The following is a 21,856-nucleotide window of genomic DNA, read 5'->3' on the forward strand; positions in this document are numbered from 1 at the left end:
AGAGAGCCTAGAAATAAATCCATGCATATATGGTTAATTAATTTACAACAAGGAGACAAGAATATACCATGGGGAAAGAACAGTCTCTTCAATAAATGGTGTTGGGAGAACTGGACAGCCACACACAAAAGAATGAATCTGGACCACTACCTTACATTATACACAAAAATTAACTCAAAATGGATTAAAGACTTGAATGTAAGACTGAAACCATAAAATTCTTAGAAGAAAATCATAAAACTCCTGGTAAGACCCTTGACTTAACCTTTGCAATAAGTTTTTGAAGCGGACACTAAAGCAAAAGCAACATAAGCAAAAATAAACAAATGGGACTACATAAAACTCAAAAGCTTCTGCACAGCAAAGGAAACCATCAACAAAATGAAAAGACAACCTACTGAATCGGAGAAAATATTTGCAAATCATATCTCTGCTAATAAGTTAATATATAAAAAATAAAAAGAATTCATACAACTCAACAGCAAAATGAACAATTCAATTTTTAAAATGTGCAGAAGATCTGAATAGACATTCTTCCAAAAAAGACAAATAGATGGTCAAAAGCTACATGGAAATATGCTCATCACTCATCATCAGGGAAATGCAAATCCAAACCACAGTGAGATTATTGCCTCACACCTGTTAGAAGGCCTGGTATCAAAAAGACGAGAAATAACAACTGTGGACAAGGATGTGGAGAAAAGGGGATCTTTGTGTACTGTTGGTGGGAACATAAGTACAACCGCTATGAAAAACGATATGGGGGGATCCTGGGTGGCTCAGTGGTTTAGTGCCTGCTTTCAGCCCAGGGCGTGATCCAGGAGTCCTGGGATTGGGTCCCACATCGGGCTCCCTGCATGGAGCCTGCTTCTCCCTCTGCCTGTGTCTCTATCTCTCTCTCTCTCTCTCTGCATCTCTCATGAATAAATAAATAAAATATTTTAAAAAAAAGAAAAACGATATGGAAGTTCTTCAAAAAATAAAAATAGAACTACCATATGATCCAGCAATTCCACTTCTGGGTATTTAATCAAAGAAAACAAAAATACTTATCTGAAAAGTTATTTCTACCTTTCACGTTCACTGCAGCATTATTCGCAATGGCCAAGACATGGAAATATCCCAAGTGTTCATCAGTAGATGAATGGGTAAAGAAGGTGTGTCTCATATATAAAATGGAGTATTATTCCGCCAAAATCTTGCCATTGGTGACAACATGGATGGAATTTAAGGGCAATTATACTAAATGCAATGAGACAGTCAGAGAAAGACATATGCCATATGATCTCAGTTTTATGTGGACTCTAAGGTGGAAAAAAGCTCAGGTACAGAGAACAGATTGTTGGTTCCCAGAAGCAGAGGATGGGGATGTGACAAATGGGTGAAGGGGGTCAAAAGTACAAACTTCCAGTTACAAAATAGAGAAATCATGGGAATGTAATACATAAGCATGGCCACTATAGTTAATAATATCATATTGCACATTTGAAAATTGCTGAGTGAATCTCAGAAGTTCTCATTACAAGAAAACTTTTTTGCAACTGTTTATTGTGATAGATGTTACCTAGGTTTGTTATGGAGACCATTTCACCATGTGTACAAATATCAGGTAACTATATCATAAGGTAATATAATGTTACAATCAATAAAAAATTAATAAAAAATTCCCCATTTCACATTTCTCTATCATTGTAAGAAAATAAATGGTGTGGAGTATGCACAAAGAATTATGGAAAGTGTTAGAACCACCAATTTAGAGTAATCAGACATGTACCCTGCCATCAAGAAGTTCACCCTAAAATTCATTTTGTCTTAAGGGCAAAATGAATTTACCCTCTTTTCCAATTAGAGGGTAAATATCTTCAGGACAGTGGCCATATCCTATCCATTTCTGTAGCGTAACATCCAGATCACCTGCTATCATGCTTTATTATCATGTACATTTTTCAGCTGAGAAAATTGAAAGCTCAAAAAGCTTTTAAAAATCTAGTGCAGTGGGCAGCCCCAGTGGTGCAGCGGTTTAGCGTCGCCTGCGGCCCAGGGCATGATCCTGGAGACCCTAGATCGAGTCCCAAGTCAGGCTCTCTGCATGGAGCCTGCTTCTCCCTCTGCCTGTGTCTCTGCCTCTCTCTCTCTCTCTCTCTGCATCTCTATAAATAAAAAAAATCTAGTGCAGTTAAAAAAAATTTTTTTTTAAATCTAGTGCAGCATCACAGCTTATAATTGGTAGAGCTTTGCTCTAACCATTTTCTTACTTCACATTTAGCCAAAAGGAAGTAGATATGGAAGTGAGAATGAATAGATAATTCTTTCTGGAACAAAGGTTTTTTTAAATTTTTTTATTTTTATTTATGATAGTCACAGAGAGAGAGAGAGAGAGAGAGGCAGAGACATAGGCAGAGGGAGAAGCAGGCCCCATGCACTGGGAGCCCGATGTGGGATTCGATCCCGGGTCTCCAGGATCACGCCCTGGGCCAAAGGCAGGCGCCAAACCGCTGTGCCACCCAGGGATCCCTGGAACAAAGGTTTTTTAAGGGCAGTAGAAGCAGTTTATTTTAGAGCTTGGGTGAGAAATAGTCAAAGCAAAGATTGAGTGGAATGCTAAAAAGTTTTTAAAAATCATTCTCTAAGCAATAGAAAGACATTTAAATTTTTGGAGTATTATGTGCCAAGGAAAAGCAATGATTTAGAAAACTGAATTATCCATGATGTTTGGAGTAGCCAGGAAATGAGAAAGTCTACTGCAGGGAAGTAAATTAAGACACTGCAACAACACAACACTTATATTGAGAGGTGGTAAGGACCTGATGAAAATATACAAGTTTGAGCTCTCTCTCAAATAAGTAAATAATCTTTAAAAAAAAATTCTTGCTTAATGATATTTGCTATTCCCATGGTGCAAACTTTAAAGTACCGTTTAGCTACAATTTTTAAAAAAGATTTATTTATTTATTCATGCGAGACACAGAGAGAGAGGCAGAGACACAGGCAGAGGAAGGAGAAGCAGGCTCCATGCAAGGAGCCTGATGTGGGACTTGATCCTGCGAATCCAGGATCATGCCCTTAGCTAAAGGCAGATGCTCAATCACTGAGCCACCCAGGCGTCCCTAGCTACAATTTTTAATAAGATTTTATTTTTATTTATGTATTTCTATTGATTGATTGATTGATTGATTTGAGAGAGAAAGAGAGAGTGCACAAGCAGGGGGAGCAGCAGAGGGAGAGGGAGAAGCAGGTTCCCCACCCAGCAGGGAGCCCAATGCAGGGCTCCAACCCAGATCACGACCTTAGCTGACGGTAGATGCTTAATGGACTGAGCCATCCAGGTGTCCTATCATTTACCTACATTTTTAAATCAAAACTTTACCCATTATACATCAGTGTGTACAGTGAAAGCCTAATACTTCTATTCATACAATTGTCAAAACGTTGTGATTGATTTGGGGTGGTGATACAAAGTTCAAGGTTTGGGTTGGGCCCCAGTACATGCAGCAGTGATCTCTAAAGGCATGCTGAATTTGCCAGTGTTTGGCTGTCAGCTAAATCCTCAGAATAAGTTAAGATATGAGAGCTTTGTGTTCTCATATTTGAGTCATTAATTATTCATAGTAAGAATGGCTAACATCAAAAACCTATTTAATAACAATGTCTCATAAATAAAATCTTTGAAAGGTTGGGGTGGAGGACACCCGAGTGGCTCAGTTGGTTAAGCATCTGCCTTCCACACTCAGGTCATGTTCTCAGGGTCCTGGGATGGAGCCCTGACATACAGGGAGCCTGCTTTTCCCTCTCCCTCTGCCCCTCCCCCTGCTCTCTCTTTCTTCAAATAAATAAATAATATCTTTTAAAAACATTTTAAAAGGGAAAAACATGAACTATTTAATAACAAAATGTGAATCTAGTCTCTACCGTTTTGTTTAGATGCCATCCACTTAACATTAATGCAAAAAGTTAATTCATACCATGTTGCCATTACAGTCCTACCCACAACATTTGAGGAATCAATATTGATCACTCTTGACAAACACTTTTTGACAAACCTTTCCATTTCCAGAGTACCACAGGGACAGAAACTTCTTAGAAACCAGGGGTTTTATAAGGAGATGGACGTAATAGCTCTTTTCTCAAAGAAACTAACTGGAAGGGGTCAATGTCTTCCAGTTAAGTTTGAGGAAAAAGCCATTGGATTCCCTCATGACATTCCCAAGTTTGGATGATCTTCAGTTAGAGACAAAGAACACCCTGAAAATATATGACATCTGCTTAACCTGAAATATCCAAAGAAACTTGAAAATATTCAGAATGACCAGTATTTTCATTAAACAGAAATTGTACCTCCCTCCCACATCCAGGATCTATTTCCTGAGAACTCAGCAGCAAGGTAAAATATCAATAAAAGGGAATTCAGAAAAAGGATATCTGGTCAATTGCTTTCAGAGGACTAGGACGCTCACCCCTTCAAAGTGAAAGACAATATACAGAGTGGGAGAAAATACTTGCAAATTCTTTACCTGATAATATACAGAATATATCAAGAACTCTTACAACTCAATAAAAAATGGACGACCCAATTAAAAAATGCGTAAAGGACATGCAGAGACATTTCCACAAAGAAGGCATACAAACGGCTAATGAGCACATGAAAAAATGCTCCCCTTCATTAGCCATTAGGGAAATACAAATCAAAACAAGGAGATACCATTTCACACCTATTAGGATGTGTGAAAATTAATAAAGGGAAATCCTATTAAAGTATGAGTCCTGAGGCCGGAAAGGGGAGCCCTACAGAGGCAGTATAGGGAAAAAGGGAGACTTAATCCCTGGAAAGTCACTGGTGGGAGGCAAGGGTGCAAAGTTTCCATATGCTTAGAGACAAATACTTCCTTCTTGGAAAGAGAACAAAGGAGAGAGAACAAGTCACCAGGGAGAAATGGTTGTTTAAGCAAAAACAGAAGTAACAGCTGACACAGAAATAACCATTTCAAACCTGCCTGCACAAGTATTTCTGTTTTTCAGGTGCCCTAAAAAAAGCCAGCCAAGAAGAAAGGCATCCTGTGATTGTCTTGTGACCACTGAAGAGTAACGACAAGAGAAGGAGCCTGAGTCTGAAGGGCCCTGCCCAACCCCTAGCCCCTCACCCCTCGCAAAAGTGCCCGTATAAGCTGGGCGCCCTACCCCTGTAGGGAGTGCCGTTCTTCTTGCCGGCTCCCTCGTGCACAGGCTATCTCTAATAAACTCCACTTCTTTTCTTTCTCTCCAATTCAATGTTCATTTCTATGACATTGAGACTCAAGAACCTGGTCTCAGGGTCCTGTAACAATAGCAGTTGATGCCAATTAAGGTAGAATTACCCACTACAGACCCCAAAAGAATCATCATCAACTATAGGCTCCCAAAGGGAAAAGATGGGCATTGCATCTCCTATAAGAAGCCGATGGTCCCTGAGACTCAGCCAACGAGAAATTGTCATCATGCTGAACTCTTGTTCTTCTCCTGTGGTCTGTCTTTCTTTCTTTTTTAAAGATTTTATTTATTTATTTGAGAGAGAGAACACAAGCAAGGAGAGCGGCAGAAGGAGAGGAAAAAGCCAACTCTCCACGGAGCAGGGAGCGTGACCTTAGGACCCTGGGACCCTGGGATCATGACGTGAGCCAAAGGCAGAAGCTTAACCAACTGAGCCACCCAGGTGCCCTTCCGATGACCTTTCATTCAGAATAGTCCCTCCCACTTTTCTCCCTCCTCTTCATGAAATAACATTCCTCTCCTTTATTTATTGGACTTGCCTATGGTTTTGCCATAGTTTGCGTGTCCCAAATTGCAATTCTGTGCTATTCCTAAATAAACCTGTTTTTGCCATTAAAATAACTGTTTCAGGGGGATCCGTGGGTGGCTCAGCGGTTTAGCACCTGCCTTGGGCCCAGGGCCTGATCCTGGAGTCCCAGGATCGAGTCCCACCTTAGGCTCCCTGCATGGAGCCTGCTTCTCTCACTGCCTGTGTCTCTGCCTCTCTCCCTCTCATGAATAAATAAAATCTTTAAAAGAAATAACTGTTTCATTTAAGGTCAACATAAGTTTTTTAGGTATAATAATAATTTTTCAAAGGAACATAAGAAATGTTGGTGAGGGGCAGCCCGGGTGGCTCAACGGTTTAGTGCCGCCTTCAGCCCAGGGCATGATCCTGGAGACCCGGGATCGAGTCCCATGTCGGGCTCCCTGAGCCTGCTTCTCCCTCTGCCTGTGTCTCTGCCATTCTCTGTCTCTCTCTGTGTCTCTCATTAATAAATAAAATAAAATCTTAAAAAAAAAAAAAAAGCGGGATCCCTGGGTGGCACAGCGGTTTGGCGCCTGCCTTTGGCCCAGGGCGCGATCCTGGAGACCCGGGATCGAATCCCACGTCGGGCTCCCAGTGCATGGAGCCTGCTTCTCCCTCTGCCTGTGTCTCTGCCTCTCTCTCTCTCTCTGTGTGACTATCATAGATAAATAAAAAAATTTAAAAAAAAAAGCAATGTTGGTGAGAATGTGGAAAAATGAGAACCCTTGCACGTAGCTGGTGGGAATGTGAAATGGAGGACCGACGGTTGAGAACAGATTGCCAGTTCCTTAAGAAGCTACACAGAATTACTGGAAGATCCAGCAATTTCACTCCTAGGTATGTATCTAAAAGCATTGAAAACAGAGATTCAGACACCTGTGCACCAGTACTTTCAGCAGGATTATCCACAACAGCCCAACAATCCAAATCCCACAGATGAATGGAAAAACAAAATGCGTTATACACGTACAATGGCATATTATTCGGTCATTTTTACGTACCCAAGGTGAGGCTGGAGCTGAGCTGGTGCCAGAGGCTGCCGGGAGCCCACGCCCTCGAGCCTCCTGCTTGGTGACTCACCCTGTGACTCATTTCTGCCTCAAACACAGCTTTAGTGCCTCCAGCCTCCCTGGGTCACAGTTCATCAAGCTACGCACATGCACACTTCCCCTGCGGGGAGCATCCCTCACGGCAGGGAAGCACAGGGATCCTGTTTAAAAAGAAAGCAATGCAGTTGCGATGCGTGCTACGGTATGGACGAACATTAGATTCAAACAAGCCTCGGCCAACACTAGCACCAATACCCCCTGCCTTTGAGGATTTATGAAACACCTGTCATTCGCCTGTCACTCGCCCTTGATCAGACCCTACCCTGATTCGTGAAGGAACATGTACTCTGGACCCCTTGCCTATATAAACCCCTGACTCCTAGCGACAACCAGACCCATTCACTTTCCCTTTCCTACTCTCCCAGACATGCTGTCTGCCACAATCTCTCTCGAGCTTGAGTTTGATTTCTATCCTGTGCAAAGCCAAGGGCCCTCTTGGCTGGTCCTGTGGGATGCCCCATCTGGATCCTTGGACCCAACATTTCTCGCCTCAAAAGCACCATGCTAAGCGAAATAACCCAGACACAAAGGGCCACATAGTGTGTGACTCCACTTGTAAAAATATCCAAAAATAGGCGAGTTCATGGAGGTGGAAAATAAACAGGTTACCAGGACTTGTTGGAGGGGCAGAGGAGTAGGGAGAGATTGCTTAACGCTTACTGAACTTCCCTGTGGGGTGATTAAAAATGTGGAGATATATGTAATGGTGATGGTTCCAGCACATTGTGAATATAACTAATGCCACCAAGTTGTGTGCTTATAATGGTTAAAATGGCAAATCATACATACATTTTACTACGATAAAAAAAAAAAACCATGTTATTACAAAGAATTCACCTCCCAAAGGAAAGGGGATGACATTAGCAAAGTGAAAGAAAAGTCATCAAATAAAATCCAAAAAACTACTCCTCTAGGAGATAGTTCAAATTGCTTATATGAGCTTTAATGAAACCTCCGATATTCATTTTCATCCAAAACATGAGGCTAGGGAGTTGGGAAGAAAAGGGAGTGTGTTACTAGCTTAACTGTTTCTTTGTCTAGAATACTTAATTTAATTCTTGCATTTCTTCATAGCAAGGGGTGGAATGAAAATAGAAATCTGAGAACCCCCTAGAGGTGACGTTCATCATCGCTGCCGCCAAGTGTATTCATTTTGTTTTAATAGCACCACCTGCTTATTAAGCTCAGACTACAGCTACAGTCATGTCTTACTGGTTTGCAGTAAATGCTCAGCTCCCAGTGCCAGATTAGCAGGAAATTGTGTTATTTTCTCTTTGCAGATGGGCTCCTACTGGACTGGCCTGGAATCAACCACGTGGGTTCACACTGCTCAAAAAGCCAAGGGAGGGCCAGTGGCTGTCCTCAAGGGAGGGTCTTGCTGGGTCCCCTGTGTGGTTGCTCCTCGTTACCACGAGATGGTGCTGTCCGGTCACACAGAAGCATAATGAACCCGGAGCGGCCACCCCTCCCTGCACCTGCTGTTTTCAGAGATGAGCCTGAGTCTGGGTCCCCCTTAGGGCCCGATTCTTTCAGTTCCCATACCAGGAACTTCCAAGATGCTTCTGGCACTTGCTGCTCCTCGGTTCCCTGGTCCTCCCATGGCATCCACACCACCCAGAGGTCTTACACGTCCCCGTAGCACAAGAGACCTGACAATAGGGTTACTTGCCCTCCTTGCAAGGATATCTACCTTCAGTTATTGCAGGGAGCCTGCATCTACCTTTTAGGATGACTCGTTTCTTTCTGTGACACAGAGATGATTTGAGGACGTCCCCTCAGTGAGTCAAGAGAAAAGGAGATAAAATATTTCACCTTTGGGGACTTTCTAGCACATTAGACAATGCCTCGAGCACTTTTTCCTCTGACAAGGGTTATTTTAAAATGAAAGCTGCCTCCTGGGCTCACAGGATAAGGCACGAGGGCATCTCAGAGAGGCCATATTCTCACTTCTGGATACATCGACAGCAGGAAACATCCATAGCAACCCAACTGGCCTACAAACAGCTTCAGGTATTTTCATCAGGAACATTATGAACACAGGGGAAACCTTACTTCTGCTTTATAGGGTCATCTGAGGACACCAGAAATCAAAGCATAGTTTGGGGAGGGTCCTTGAGAAGGTCACAATGGTAGGTGGGTTCTCAAATGAGGTAGCATAAACCAGAAAGAGCTGGGGAAAAAGAAAAAGAGATCATGAGCCTAAGCTGCTCACCAGCCACCTCTCTCTCTCTCTCTCTCTCAGACACACAGACACAGAGAGGCTCTGGTTCACGCACCTTTCTTGGCCTTGGACCTTCTTCTTTTGATCTTTTTCTTTGCAGAAAATTGTAGATTCACATGCAATTTAAGAAACAACACAGAGGGGCACCTGGGTGACTCAGCCGGTTGAGCATCACACCCTCCATCTCAGCTCCGGGCTTGGGCTGGATCTCAGGGTCCAGGAGCCTAGGAAGGAAGGAAGGAAGGAAGGAAGGAAGGAAGGAAGGAAGGAAGGAAGGAAGGAAGGAAAAGAAACAAAGAAACAACACAGAGACATCCCCTGTGCCCTTTATTCAGAATCCTCCAACGAGAACATTCGGCCAAAGGATACTGCGGTATCACAACCAGGATACTGACGCTGAGACAGGCCGGGACATTCCCATCACCCCAACCGTCCCTGTGGCCCCCAGCCACCCCCTTCCCAAGCCCTGGCAACTACTAATCTGTTCTCCGTTTCTATGTTTTGTCATTTCAATAATGTCACATAAATCCTACAGCAGGGAGCCTCTCGAGATTGGGTTTTTTCACAGGCTGTTGGGTGTTCGTGCCTCTTTACTGCTGTGTTGTGTCAAGTACCTTCATTTTGGAACCTGGACACCTGCCTAGGGATGGAGAAGGGAAGAAGCGGGAAGAAGCACCCAGCAGGACGGCTGTCCCCGCACCCCCCCTCGCAACCAAGGTCCAGTGCCCCCGCCAGAGGGGCGAGGCGGGGCAAGGTCAAGCCCGCCCAGGCAGGGGCGGAGTGAGGCGGGGGCGGGGCGAGCCAGGGAGAGGCGGAGCAAGGTCAGGACCGCCCAGGCGGGGGCGGGGCGAGAGGGCGGGGCGAGCCGGCAAGGGGGCGGGGCGAGCCGGGGAGGGGCGGAGCAAGGTCAGGACCGCCCAGGCGGGGGCGGGGCGAGCCGGGGCAAGAGGGCGGGGAGAGCCGGGGAGGGGCGGAGCAAGGTCAGGACCACCCAGGCGGGGGCGGGGCGAGCCGGGCAAGGGGGCGGGGCGAGCCAGGGAGGGGCGGAGCAAGGTCAGGACCGCCCAGGCGGGGGCGGGGCGAGGGGCGGGGTGAGCCGGGGAGAGGCGGAGCAAGGTCAGGACCGCCCAGGCGGGGGCGGGGCGAGGGGCGGGGCGAGCCGGGGAGAGGCGGAGCAAGGTCAGGACCGCCCGGGCGGGGGCGGGGCGAGCCGGGGCAAGGGGGCGGGGCGAGCCGGGGAGGGGCGGAGCAAGGTCAGGACCGCCCGGGCGGGGGCGGGGGCAGGGCAAGGTCAGGACCGCGGGGGCGGGGCGGGGCAAGGTCAGGACCGCCCAGGAGGGGGTGGGGCTCGGCGCGCAGGGCGGGGCAGGGCGCAGGGCGCCAGGACGCGGGGCGGGGCAAGATCAGGACCGCCCAGGCGGGGGGCGGGGCGTAGGGCGCAGGGACGCGGGGCGCGGCAAGGTCAGGACCGCCCAGGCGGGGGCGGGGGCGGGGGCGGGGGGCGGGGGCGAGGCAAGGTCAGGACAGCCTAGGTGGGGGCGGGGCGGGGGCGGGGCGGGGGCGGGCGGGGGCGGGCCCGGGACGTGGGCGGGGCTCCGGGGCCTTCGGGGGCAGCTCGGGTCCACGCGGCCCGGCCGCCCAGAGCGCAGTCGCGGCCTCCGCCCGGCGGCTGAAGGTGCGCGGCGCCCCGCGGGGCGGGAACCCGGCGCGGACTCCGGGAGCTGCGGTGTGCAGGGCTGCGGGCTGGGTCCTGCCGCTGCCCGCGGGGTGAGTGCCTCGCTCGCCGGGGTGCGGGGTTGAGGAGCGGCCCTTCCCGGACGCCGCCGAGCGCACCGCGGGCCATTCCCCGTTGGGCCCGGCCTTGGACTGAGCTCTTACCTACCGCGTGGCCGGTGCGGTAGCGGGCCCGCTGCCCCGGGAGCGCCGTGCTGGGAGGACCCTGGGGCCACCGACGAGGCAGGGCAGCCCGGGGTCAGTGTGGACGGGGGTGTCGTCACTAGGCCCGCGGGGCGCCGGCCTGGGCTGTGCTGGGTTCGTGGCAGTCGGTAGCAGAGCCTAGAAAAATAATCTCCAGCCTTTTGTCTTTCTGAGGATATTCGCCAAAGAAGTACAGGAAAAGGATGTGGGGGCCCCTGGGTGGCTCAGTGGTTGGGCGTCTGCCTCCAGCTCGGGTCATGATCTCAGATTCCTGGGATCGAGTCCCCCATAGGGCTCCCTGCTCCGCGGAGTCTATTTCTCCCTCTCCCTCTGCCGGCCGCTCCCCCTGCTGGTGCGCTGTCAAGTAAAATCTTTAAAAAACAACAACAACGAAAAGAATATGTATTAAAGGATACACCGGCTAGGAGTGCTATTTATAATTGAGGGGAAAATAGAAATAACTCAGGTGCCCAGAAGAGAAGTGGTCACAAATGGGCATGCATGCCTAGTGAGATGGTACCTCGCTGTTGGAGTGGCCGGCTCCAGAGCCTGGCTACAGGGAAAGAGGCGTAGGAAACATTAACCTTAGTAAAAGTGACAGTTATGTTAGGAGCAAAAATGGGTTTATTTGGGAATTGCGGAGGAATGAAATCTGGGACAGAAGCTTAGCTAAAGCCGTAGGAAAATCCCCAGAAGAAAAGGGAGGAATCCTGGGAGAGGGGAGGTTGGGAAGGCTGTTATAACCAAAAAGTCCATTGGAGTCAATCCAGAGTTCCAAGTATAGTGGCTTCTCATTGGCTGACTGTGACCGCCTCCCATTGGCTGGACTGTTGCTGGGGCAGGAGCAAACCTTTCTTTCCTGGCTGGGACAGTTAAATGTAGCATCTATGTGCAAGGTGCGTCTCCCTCTTGGGTTTATGGTTGATCCAGTGATGGCGTGTGAGAGCGACTCCTGCTGGCCTCCGACTCCTTTCTAAATGACCTTTCCTTTTAACTTTCACAGAAATCAAATGAAAACGTTTCAAAATCAGCTTCTAGGTGCTGATTTTTTTTCTTTTTTAATTTTTATTTATTTATGATAGTCACAGAGAGAAAGAGAAGCAGAGACATAGGCAGAGGGAGAAGCAGGCTCCATGCACTGGGAGCCCGACGTGGGATTCGATCCCGGGTCTCCAGGATCGCACCCTGGGCCAAAGGCAGGCACTAAACCGCTGCGCCACCCAGGGATCCCTAGGTGCTGATTAAGATGAAATAGTATACATTAAAAAACATCAGAGCAAAACAAAACAAAACAAAAAAATCAGAGCCCATTTACTGTGGTACATGTAGTTTAAGAACCTGTTGACCTAAAAAAGAGAGCCAGTTTTTTTTACCAGTAAAATGAGTTTATTCAGGGATGCCTGGGTGGGTTACTGGTTGAGCGTCTGCCTTGGGCTCAGGGTGTGATCCCGGGGTCCTGGGATCGAGTCCCACATCCCGCTCCCCACAGGGAGCCTGCTTCTCCCTCTGCCTGTGTCTCTGCCTCTCTCTGTGTGTCTCTCATGAATAAATAAATAAAACCTTTAAAAAAATGAGTTTATTCAGAAAGAACAGAGGAATTGTAATTTGGAACATGCAAACTATGGCAAACCATAGATCAGTCTGGAGAACAAAGGAGAAGAACCTTACTTTATAAAGAAAAAGGAAGAAGTTGGGAAGGGCTGCTTGGAACAAAGATCTGTTGAATCCGTTAGAGGAAAGCAGGAGTTCAGGGTGGTGATGGTTTCTGGTGGTTTGTCCCTGACTGAAAACTGGGCAAGAAAATCTTTCTTCCTCCTCCTGGGGTTGTGAAATGAATGTGTAGGAAGTGAGTTAAGCTGTGAGGTAAAGTGTGGTGACAGATTCCCTGCAGGTGTCCTGACTCCATTGTAAATGAGATCTCCCTTTATTAATTTTTATACACCACACGGTTCCTTTTTTCATTGAGCCAGGTAAGTGCCTCCTTTCTAACAAAGAAAACTGCTGCTGTGCAGGGGCCTGTTAAGGAAGGTGAGGCAGGAGTGAAGGGCACCAAACATCTAGTAAAAGAGCCTGGTTTGGAGTCTTTTTTCTGATTTTGGACAAGTCGCTCATTTCTTGGGCCCGTTTCTTACTCTACAAATAGAAGAATGGACAAGATGGGAGTCACAAACTCAAACACCAGGTGGCCAAGGGTGTGATGTAAATACGTAAACTGATCTAAGCAAAACAAGAGGGAATGGTGGGGCCTGGGCCTACAAGAAGAATGCATGCCTTGTCATGGGCATTAAAATTAAAGCATTTTCTGCAAACCAAAATGGAATCTTGGGTTATGGTGTTCCTTGAGCCTGCAGTGACCTTTTAAAAAGTAATCAGAGCCTATCATTCTCCCACTGAAGATGCTCCAATGGCTCTCTCTCTGCCTGCCGCTCCCCCTGCTTGTGCGTAGTTAGGACTGGCATAAAATCATAAAATCCTTGCCCCTGTCCCACAGACCCCACCCTTCTTCTTCTTCCTTCTTCTTCCTTCTTCTTCCTTCTTGTTCTTTCTTCTTCTTTCGGAACCACAGACCAGTCAAACAGGCTTTCTTGAACATTCCAGGCCAGTCCGTCTCTCAGGCTCCTCACTTGCTGTTCCCTCTGCCTGAACCTCTGATCCTTGCCCAACAAGGCCCATATCATTCTTCACCTCCCTATTCCCGGAGATACTTTCCTGGACTGTTCTATGTAAAATAGCAAATGCACCTCTGCCATTTTAGTCGCAAAAGTACTTTGTCGTCTTGTCACGGTCACGATTACTTAGCATTATTAGCACTCATCACTATCTAGAAGGTTCTGGTTGCCTTCTCTGCCTGCTGGTTTTGTGTGCCCCACCCCCACCAGCCCCGGCCAGAGTAGAATGTTCCTTTCTCCCTGGTCTTACCCCCGGGGTCTCAGCCTCCCCACCTAGTGCAGTCGCTGGCCGGCCGGCCGGTGACCCAGCTGAATGACTGCACAGACTGAGTTGTGTCCCACTCACTGCTGTGAATGGAAAGTCGACTCCCAACTGCATAAACCCGATTCAGAGGTTGCTCTCCTCTACCAAGAGGTCTGAAGGTTGCCAATTCAGAACCATCTCGGCTCCAAGAAAGCATCAGGAATCCAGTTGCTCTCATATTTCTGCTCTGCCATTCTTCGTCCAGAGCCTCTACCCCCAGGTGACTGAACCCCAGCCACCTTCCACAGTGCAGCTCGGATGCAGGCCAGTGGCAGGGGCTGGAATGCCCTCCCACCCCCGGTCTCCCCCTCCAGGGATGCACCCCAGGAGCCCACACAGTGGCTGCTGCTTCACCCCTGAGTGGAAGGCCGGGAAATGTTGTAGCTACATGAATGAATGAATGAATGAATGAATGAATTCAGGGACTGTTGGCAAAAAAACAAGAGGGGGTGCTGGGTAGCCAGAGGCGGAGTCAGAACTGTTGGGGCAGGAGTCCACTTGAGCAAATGAGCAAGGATTTGAACTCCCCTTTGAGGAGCCATGGCGTTCTGGCACTGCCCATCTGTTGGCCGCCTCCCTGTGGGCCTGGGCTGGCGGCAGCTGCTGAGCCTGGGCCGGACCCCAACCTGGCCATGAGGAGCCCCATCTCCCTCGGCCTTTGTCTCTGAGAAAGAAGCGGCCTGGCACAGCGGGGTGCAGCACCTCCACCGCCACGGGCTCTGGGGGTGCCCTTCCTGGCACAGGCAGCGGGGGTGTCTCCTGGCGTTGATGAGCCAGGAGTGGGGAGCCAGGCCTCTCTTGGCCTTGAGGGCCTTTCGAGAGAATTCACGTTTTTCCAGGGCCTTTTTTTTTTTTTTAAGATTTTATTTATTTATTCATGAGAGACATAGAGAGAGAGGCCAAGACACAGGCAGAGGGAGAAGCAGGCTCCATGCAGGGAGCCCGACGTGGGACTCGATCCCGGGTCTCCAGGATCAGGCCCTGGGCTGAAGGCGGCGCTAAACCGCTGAGCCACCCAGGGGTCCCCCCCAGGGCCTAACTCTGCACGCCGCCGTATGTACGCCCACCTGTCTCGCTCTCGCAGTCATCCTGGGACTGTGCACACTGCAGGAGACATGGTAACTACGAGTTTTTGCCAATGCTCCTGCCCTTTGTTCAGCTGTGTTGATTATTTGGGGGAGGGGGAATGTGGGAGAGGGAGGAAGGGCACAGAGGCATCTTCCTGCTTCTTATCATATCTCATTTTCTAGAACCCCTTCATTTTGGCTGCCTTCATGGAAGGTTCTAGTCCTCTCAAAAAAAAAAAAAAAAGTCTTGGTTTTGGCACCTTGTGTGATTTGTCCTCTGAGACTTAAAGTCTCCAGGTGGTTCCTTGTCCCTCTTGAGAAAGCTTTTTTTCAAACACGTCGGCCTGTCCTTCTTGAGGCCTGGCGTTGGTACGTTGACCGCACCACATCTCCACGCTTCCCTCAAGTGTTCAGGTGTTTGTTTTCTCTTCCAGATTGTTGGGGTCGCCGAGGTGATCGACCACGTTGAAAGCCTGCAGCTCGCCACGCTCGATCCTTCTGTGCCCAGGAGCAACAGCAGACCCTCCCTTTGGTAGTAGTCAGAGGCGGGGAATCCGTCTTCTTAGGACATGGCAGGTGACTATTAGCTGTGCAGGGAGATAAACTTTTCTAAGTAAAAATTTTAATTAGAAATTAAGTATGTAATAAAAATCCAGACAACACCGAAATGTATAAAACTTGTTTTGTTTTTAATAGGAAACGCTGTTTGGAGTTACCTTGTTTTATATTTTCTTAGTCATTTTATTGTCCATTTCAACCCCATCAGAATATAAGTTCCCCAAAAGTGACGGCCACGCTCCTCTTGTTTTTGCTCTGCCTCTGGTCCCTGGAACGATACCCAGACTATAGTCATGCTCGGTAAATGTTTATTGAGCGAATGAACCCCAGGAGTAACCATGGTTTTATTTTTTTTAAATTTTTTTTTAAATTTTTTTTAATTTTTATTTATTTATGATAGTCACACACACAGAGAGAGAGAGAGAGAGAGAGAGAGAGGCAGAGACACAGGCAGAGGGAGAAGCAGGCTCCATGCACTGGGAGCCCGACATGGGATTCGATCCCGGGTCTCCAGGACCGCGCCCCGGGGCCAAAGGCAGGCGCTAAACCGCTGCGCCACCCAGGGTTCCCAACCATGGTTTTAAAATTCAGTATGACTCAATTTTTAATTTTTTCCCTGCTAAACACCACACACACACACACACTCACACACACACACTCCATTCTGCACCTTTTTTTTCTTTCAACAATCCATGACATAAAAATTCTTTCATTTCAGAATGTAAAAATGCACCTTGTTTGACACAGTGTGGTGTAGATTAGGGTTTCTTAACCTCAGCACTACTGACATCTTGGGCCAGTAATCCTTTGGTGGTGCCATCTTGTGCATTGTAGGATGTTCAGTAGCACGTCTGGTATCTGTCTACTGGATGCCAGGAGCGCCCTCTTCCTAGTTGTGAAAACCCAGAGTGTCTCCAGACGTTGGGGACCGTCCCCCCAGACAGGCAACACGGCCCCCATTGAGAACCATCGATGGAGATGTTTCATTTATATCCGTCGGTAGAGTTCCTGTGTAACGGATGAGTCTGAGGAGTTAAAATGAAAATGTTAACCATTAACCTAACCCATAGAATCCAACCTTTACACCCATGTGAGTGCCCAAAACTGTATGCTTCAAAGTACCATTTGTATTTCCCCCCATGGGCCTATAATGAAAAATTTTAAATCAAGAGTTCAAGCGTTTTAGCCTTCGACATTACCAAGGGCAAATGTGAACAGAAACCAACGCCGCCTCCCGGGAGAAATCAGTCAGTACGTAATCTCACCCGAGTGAGGGAAATCCTGCTTCACAGGCTGTTGGTGTTCATGACACAGCCAGGACCCGTAAGACCGGACTGTTCTTAGAATCTCTGTCATCAGCCTTGCCACCCAAAGCAGGGCTCCATCTGGGCCCTGCCTCCCCCTGGGATTAGGGTCTGTTTTCCCTACGTTGTTGAGGTGTTCCATCTCAGTGGGCCTGGAGGAGGAAGCAGAGCTGTGTATCCGTAGCTGGTGCCTGCTGAAGTAGGGTTAGCAGGAGAGATTAGTTGTGGTGACTTTCAATTTTGGTGTTCGTCCACAGAGCAAAAACCTCTGATGGGGAAGACCCACAATAGCTTGGGCTTTTAAGGAAATTCGTGGTGTTATTTTTGAGGAATCATAATTTGACTCATTTTATGTTTGTATATTAGTAAACCCAGGCGATGGTGAGCTATAATTGGATTTTAGAAAACATTCATTATTTTAAAAACTATCACCCATAAAAGAGGTTGGTGTTTCTCAGCTTGAGCCTATGATGCGCCTACATGTTTCATTGTTACCTTAGTCTTCGTGGAATTTTGACAAAGAGGAATTGTTCTTTAAGAGAGTCATTTCTTTTCTGATTCAGGCAAAAAAGTCCTCATTGTCTATGCACACCAAGAACCCAAGTCTTTCAATGGATCCTTGAAGAAAGTGGCGGTGGATGAGCTCAGCAGGCAGGGCTGCGCCATCACCGTTTCCGATCTGTATGCCATGGACTTTGAGCCGAGGGCCACGAGGAAAGATGTCATAGGTGAGTCACGGGGTGAACAGTTTTTGTTTTTTTAACTTTCTTCTTTCTAGGTGTTTCATGGAAAAAAATGTTTTGAAAAAACTAACCATGGTGCATAGTACCCAGTTCTGAAGCAGAACGAGTCCACATGGCAAGTCTTTTTCGCATCCCTGTCCCCAGCCACCCAGTGTCTGCCCCCCAGGTCACCAGGGTGCTCACTTGTCTCTGTTCCTCCAGAGACATCTGTGCTGTGCAAAGCATTTGTGGGCATATCCATCCATCGTCTGTCCCCTTTGTTTGTTCAGAGTGGTAGCAGGCTTTACAGGTTGTTTTGCACATTGCAGCCGTTTTTACTATCAGAGTATTCATTTTGTGGAAGTGTCCTAGGTGAGGTGGCCCCTACTGACGGACATTCCAGGGCATTCCTGATCTTTGCTGTCACAAACAGCGCCGCAAGGAAGAATCATAGCCACACACATTTTCCTACGTATACAGATGTCACCTAGAGGTGGAATTGCTGCCAGAGGGAAGGTGCATTCTTGATTTTCATAGATAATATCAAATGGTAAATGTGCCAGTTTACACTTGGCACCAGCGATGTTCGCAAGTGCTCATTTCCTCTGCATTACCGATTTTTGATCATTGCCAGACTGTCAAGTGAAAACTGGTCTCCCAGGATAGTTTTGATTTGCCTTCCTCTTATTGTAAGAGAGCTATACTGCCTTTGTGTTTATGTAAGACGCATTTTCTTTGTTTTCCAGCTGCATTGAGACATAATTGACAAAAGTTATATATATTTAAGGTATACGACATAATGGGGTTTTTTGGGGTTTTTTTCTTTTTTTTGATTACTAGTTTCGGAGGTAGAGTTTAGTGATCCATCGATTGCATACAACACCCAGTGCTCATTACATCACGTGCCCTCCTTCATGCCCATCACCCAGGTACCCCATCCCCCACCTACCTCCCCTCCAGCGACCCTCAGTCTGTTTCCTTCTTCTGGTTTGTTTCCTTCTCTGTTTTTACCTTATTTTATTTTTCCTTCCCTTCCCTTATGTTCATCTGTTTTGTTTCTTAAATTCTACATAGTGCTATCATATGGTATCTTTCTCTGACTGACTTCTTTCACTCAGCATAATACTCTCTAGCTCCATCCGCATTGTTGCAAATGGCAAGATTTCATTCTTTTTGATGTCTGGGTAATATTCCTTACACCACATCTTCTTTATCCAGTCATCTGTTGATGGACATCTGGGCTCTTGCAATAGTTTGGGTATTGTGGACATTGCTGCTATAAACATTGGGGTGCAGGTGCCCCTTTGGATCATTATATCTGTATCTTTGGGGTAAATAACCACTTGCACAATTGCTGGGACGTAGGGCAGCTCTATTTTTAACTCTTTGAGGAACCTCCACACTGTTCTCCAGAGTGGCTGCACCAGCTTGCATTCCCAGCAACAGGGTGAGAGGGTTCCCCTTTCTCTTCCAATGTCTGTTATTTCCTGTCTTGTTAACTTTAGCCATTCTCCCTGGTGTGAGGTGGGATCTCATTGTGGTTTTGATTTGTATTTCCCTGATGCCCAGTGATGTGGAGCATTTTCTCATGTGTCTGTTGGCCGCCTGGATGTTGTTGGAGAAATGTCTGTTCATGTCTTCTGCCCGTTTCTTGACTGGATTTTTTACATGATGTTTTGAAGGCATTTTCTTAAGTATTCTTTTTGAAAAGCTAAATGCTTTTAGCTTTTCATTTATATTAATATTTTGTATTATACTTATAAATATTTATATTAGTATTTTAATAAAATATTTAATATTTTCTTTCCTGGGAATTGTCTGTGTATATCCCTTGTTTATTCTTCTCTTCTATCTCTTACTGGTTTTAAAGAGCTCTTTCTATATTAAAAAGTTAGTTTCTAGTGTGGGGTATGAATTGTGAATACATTTTTACCAAATTTATGTTTTCTTTTATTTTGACTTTGCTTATGGTGTTTGTTTGTTTTTTTTTCCATGCAGGATTTTATTTACCTAGTTGGCTTTTGATCAGTCTTTTTCTTCCATGACTTCTAGATTTTGTGTCACGCTTATCTACATTCTAAGATTTTTTTAATTTGATAGTTTTGCCTAGTATTTGACCTATTTCAAATATGACAAATTTCAAAGTATTGATAGTTTTGCCTAGTTTTTGACATATTCAATATGACAAATTTCAAAATATTTTAAAAAAATATTTTGTCTACTTAAAGTTTATTTTGGTATATGATGTGAGGTATGATTCCAGTATTTTTTCTAAGCATCTACTGAGTTGTCTCGTCACCATTTATTATATGATCCAGCTTCTCATTTAAAATGCCACCTTCATTGTGATTTAAATTCTCAGGTACATTTGATCCTGTCCTATACTTTGTATTTTGTTGTTGTTGTTGTTGTTTTTCCTATTGGCTCATGGATTCAGTACCACGTGGCTCTAATTATTTTGGCAAATGCTACAATATCTGATAGAACTAGGTCACCTAGTTTGCCTTATTTTCTATTTTTTCTAGCTAGTTTTACTTTACTTTTCTATAAAATCTTTTGAATTAACTTCCCAGATTCAAAAAGTAACCAGATGATATTTTTATTGAGATTCCATTAAATTTACAGATGAATTTTTATTATAGTGATCTTATCCAGGAGAATAGTATGGCTTTTCATTTGCTCACATCTTCTTTTACAACCCTGCAGCTCTCTTTACAAGTTTTCTTCATGCAGATCTTGCATGATTTTTGTTAATTGGTTTTGTTTCTCTAAGTCAAGAGGATTACTGTTTGCCTGTGTGCATATGTGTGTGTGTGTGTGCGCGCTCGCGCATGTGTGTGTATCCAGCCATGACTAATTTCCTCACCGTTCGTAGTAGATTTCAGCTGATTCTCTGGGGCTTTCCTGATAATGCAGCCAAATCATCTGCAAATAATGACAATTTCGCCTCAGCTTTTCCAGTATTTAATACCTTTAATTTCCTTCTGTTTGCAATTGTAGTAATGCTATCTGAAGATTTAATATTTAGTATTGATAGTAATAGCTTAACATCCCATGTCTTCGTGTCTTTCTTTTGTTTTAATAAATCAATCAACAATTTTCACTTAATGAACAACAGAGGGCAGCCCCGGTGGCGCAGCGGTTTAGTGCTGCCTGCAGCCCAGGGCATGATCCTGGAGATCCTGGCTCGAATCCCATGTCGGGCTCCCTCCATGGAGCCTGCTTCTCCCTCTGCCTGTGTCTCTGCCTCTCTCTCTCTCTCTCTCTCTCTCTGCGTCTCTGTGAATAAATAAATAAAATCTTAAAAAAAAAAAAAAGAACAACAGAGCAAGGACTAGGAAAACAGACTATTATGTTAAGGAGCCACTGGTTTTTAAGTGGTTAAAGTAATACAAACTTATTGTAAAAAATATTTTAAAATACAGCGAACAAGGTGAACGTAGGGTAAGCAGTACAAGCCCCTTTTCACCTGTACTCCATCGTCCTACACTGTCCAAAGAGACAAATTAATTTAACCTTTTGGTGTAGATTACCATGGATCTTACATCAAATATCCATGTAAATTATAGTTTCAAAACTCTACAGGTACAGACGTAAATGGTGCCACGTCATGGGACTTGCCTTATTCACTTAGAGCCTTGGAAGTCTTTTTAATGATTGCACAGCGCTCCATCATACGTAATATGACTTACTTGCCAGTTCCCCTGTTGCTTTGTATTTACGTTGTTCCCAACTTTTATCTCAAGCCATGTGCCAGTCTTTCTTTTATGGCTCTGGGTTTCGTTGTCTTGCTTAGAAAGGCCACCCCAAACCCACACTTATAAAAATATTCTTATTTTCCTCTGATACTTGGATACCTTTACTTTGAGATTTACTTTTTAAATTTACCTAGAATACAGTTGGCCTACGCACGTTTTATCATCTCTATTTACCATTACCAGAACCACCCCCAGGCTCTGCTGTAGGTTCCACGTGTTGTGAGTAGCTAAAACCCCACCTGGAACCTGCCTGAGAGAACATGACCTCTTGCCTACAGCAGTTACCCTCTTGGGGTTTCCTGTCAATACAGAACTTTATACTGAGGACAGACTCAGTAGATGCTCTTTGAATGAAAATCAAACACAGGCAGATGAAAAAAGAAGCAAAGAACACGGACATATTTCTAAATTATGA

At 46.0% G+C, this 21,856-nt stretch overlaps 1 protein-coding gene and 1 long non-coding RNA gene across 5 annotated transcripts in view; one reads left to right on the forward strand and one right to left on the reverse strand.

Annotated features, from left to right (window-relative positions):
• Window positions 1–11,391, reverse strand: part of LOC102151896 — a 24,196-nt gene extending 12,805 nt beyond the window's left edge. For 3 of the 4 annotated variants that reach the window (XR_005384215.1, XR_005384214.1, XR_005384212.1), the window contains exons 1-4: window positions 11,021–11,391; window positions 9,198–9,366; window positions 8,974–9,091; window positions 6,814–7,022 (exon numbers count right to left, since the gene is read on the reverse strand). This is a non-coding gene — a long non-coding RNA (uncharacterized LOC102151896). Of the gene's footprint in view, window positions 1–6,813; window positions 7,023–8,973; window positions 9,092–9,197; window positions 9,367–9,756; window positions 9,890–11,020 lie in introns of those variants that run through there. The other variant, XR_005384213.1, reaches the window with a different exon arrangement.
• Window positions 10,763–21,856, forward strand: part of NQO2 (N-ribosyldihydronicotinamide:quinone reductase 2) — a 20,649-nt gene continuing 9,555 nt past the window's right edge. The window contains exons 1-3 of the mRNA XM_038584030.1: window positions 10,763–10,909; window positions 15,534–15,675; window positions 17,525–17,689. Coding sequence (XP_038439958.1) covers window positions 15,669–15,675; window positions 17,525–17,689 — 172 coding nt within the window. The 5' untranslated portion in view covers window positions 10,763–10,909; window positions 15,534–15,668. The remainder of the gene's footprint in view (window positions 10,910–15,533; window positions 15,676–17,524; window positions 17,690–21,856) is intronic.

This window comes from Canis lupus, chromosome 35 (genome assembly GCF_011100685.1).
Source record: "Canis lupus familiaris isolate Mischka breed German Shepherd chromosome 35, alternate assembly UU_Cfam_GSD_1.0, whole genome shotgun sequence".
NCBI classification, from domain to species: Eukaryota; Metazoa; Chordata; class Mammalia; order Carnivora; family Canidae; genus Canis; species Canis lupus.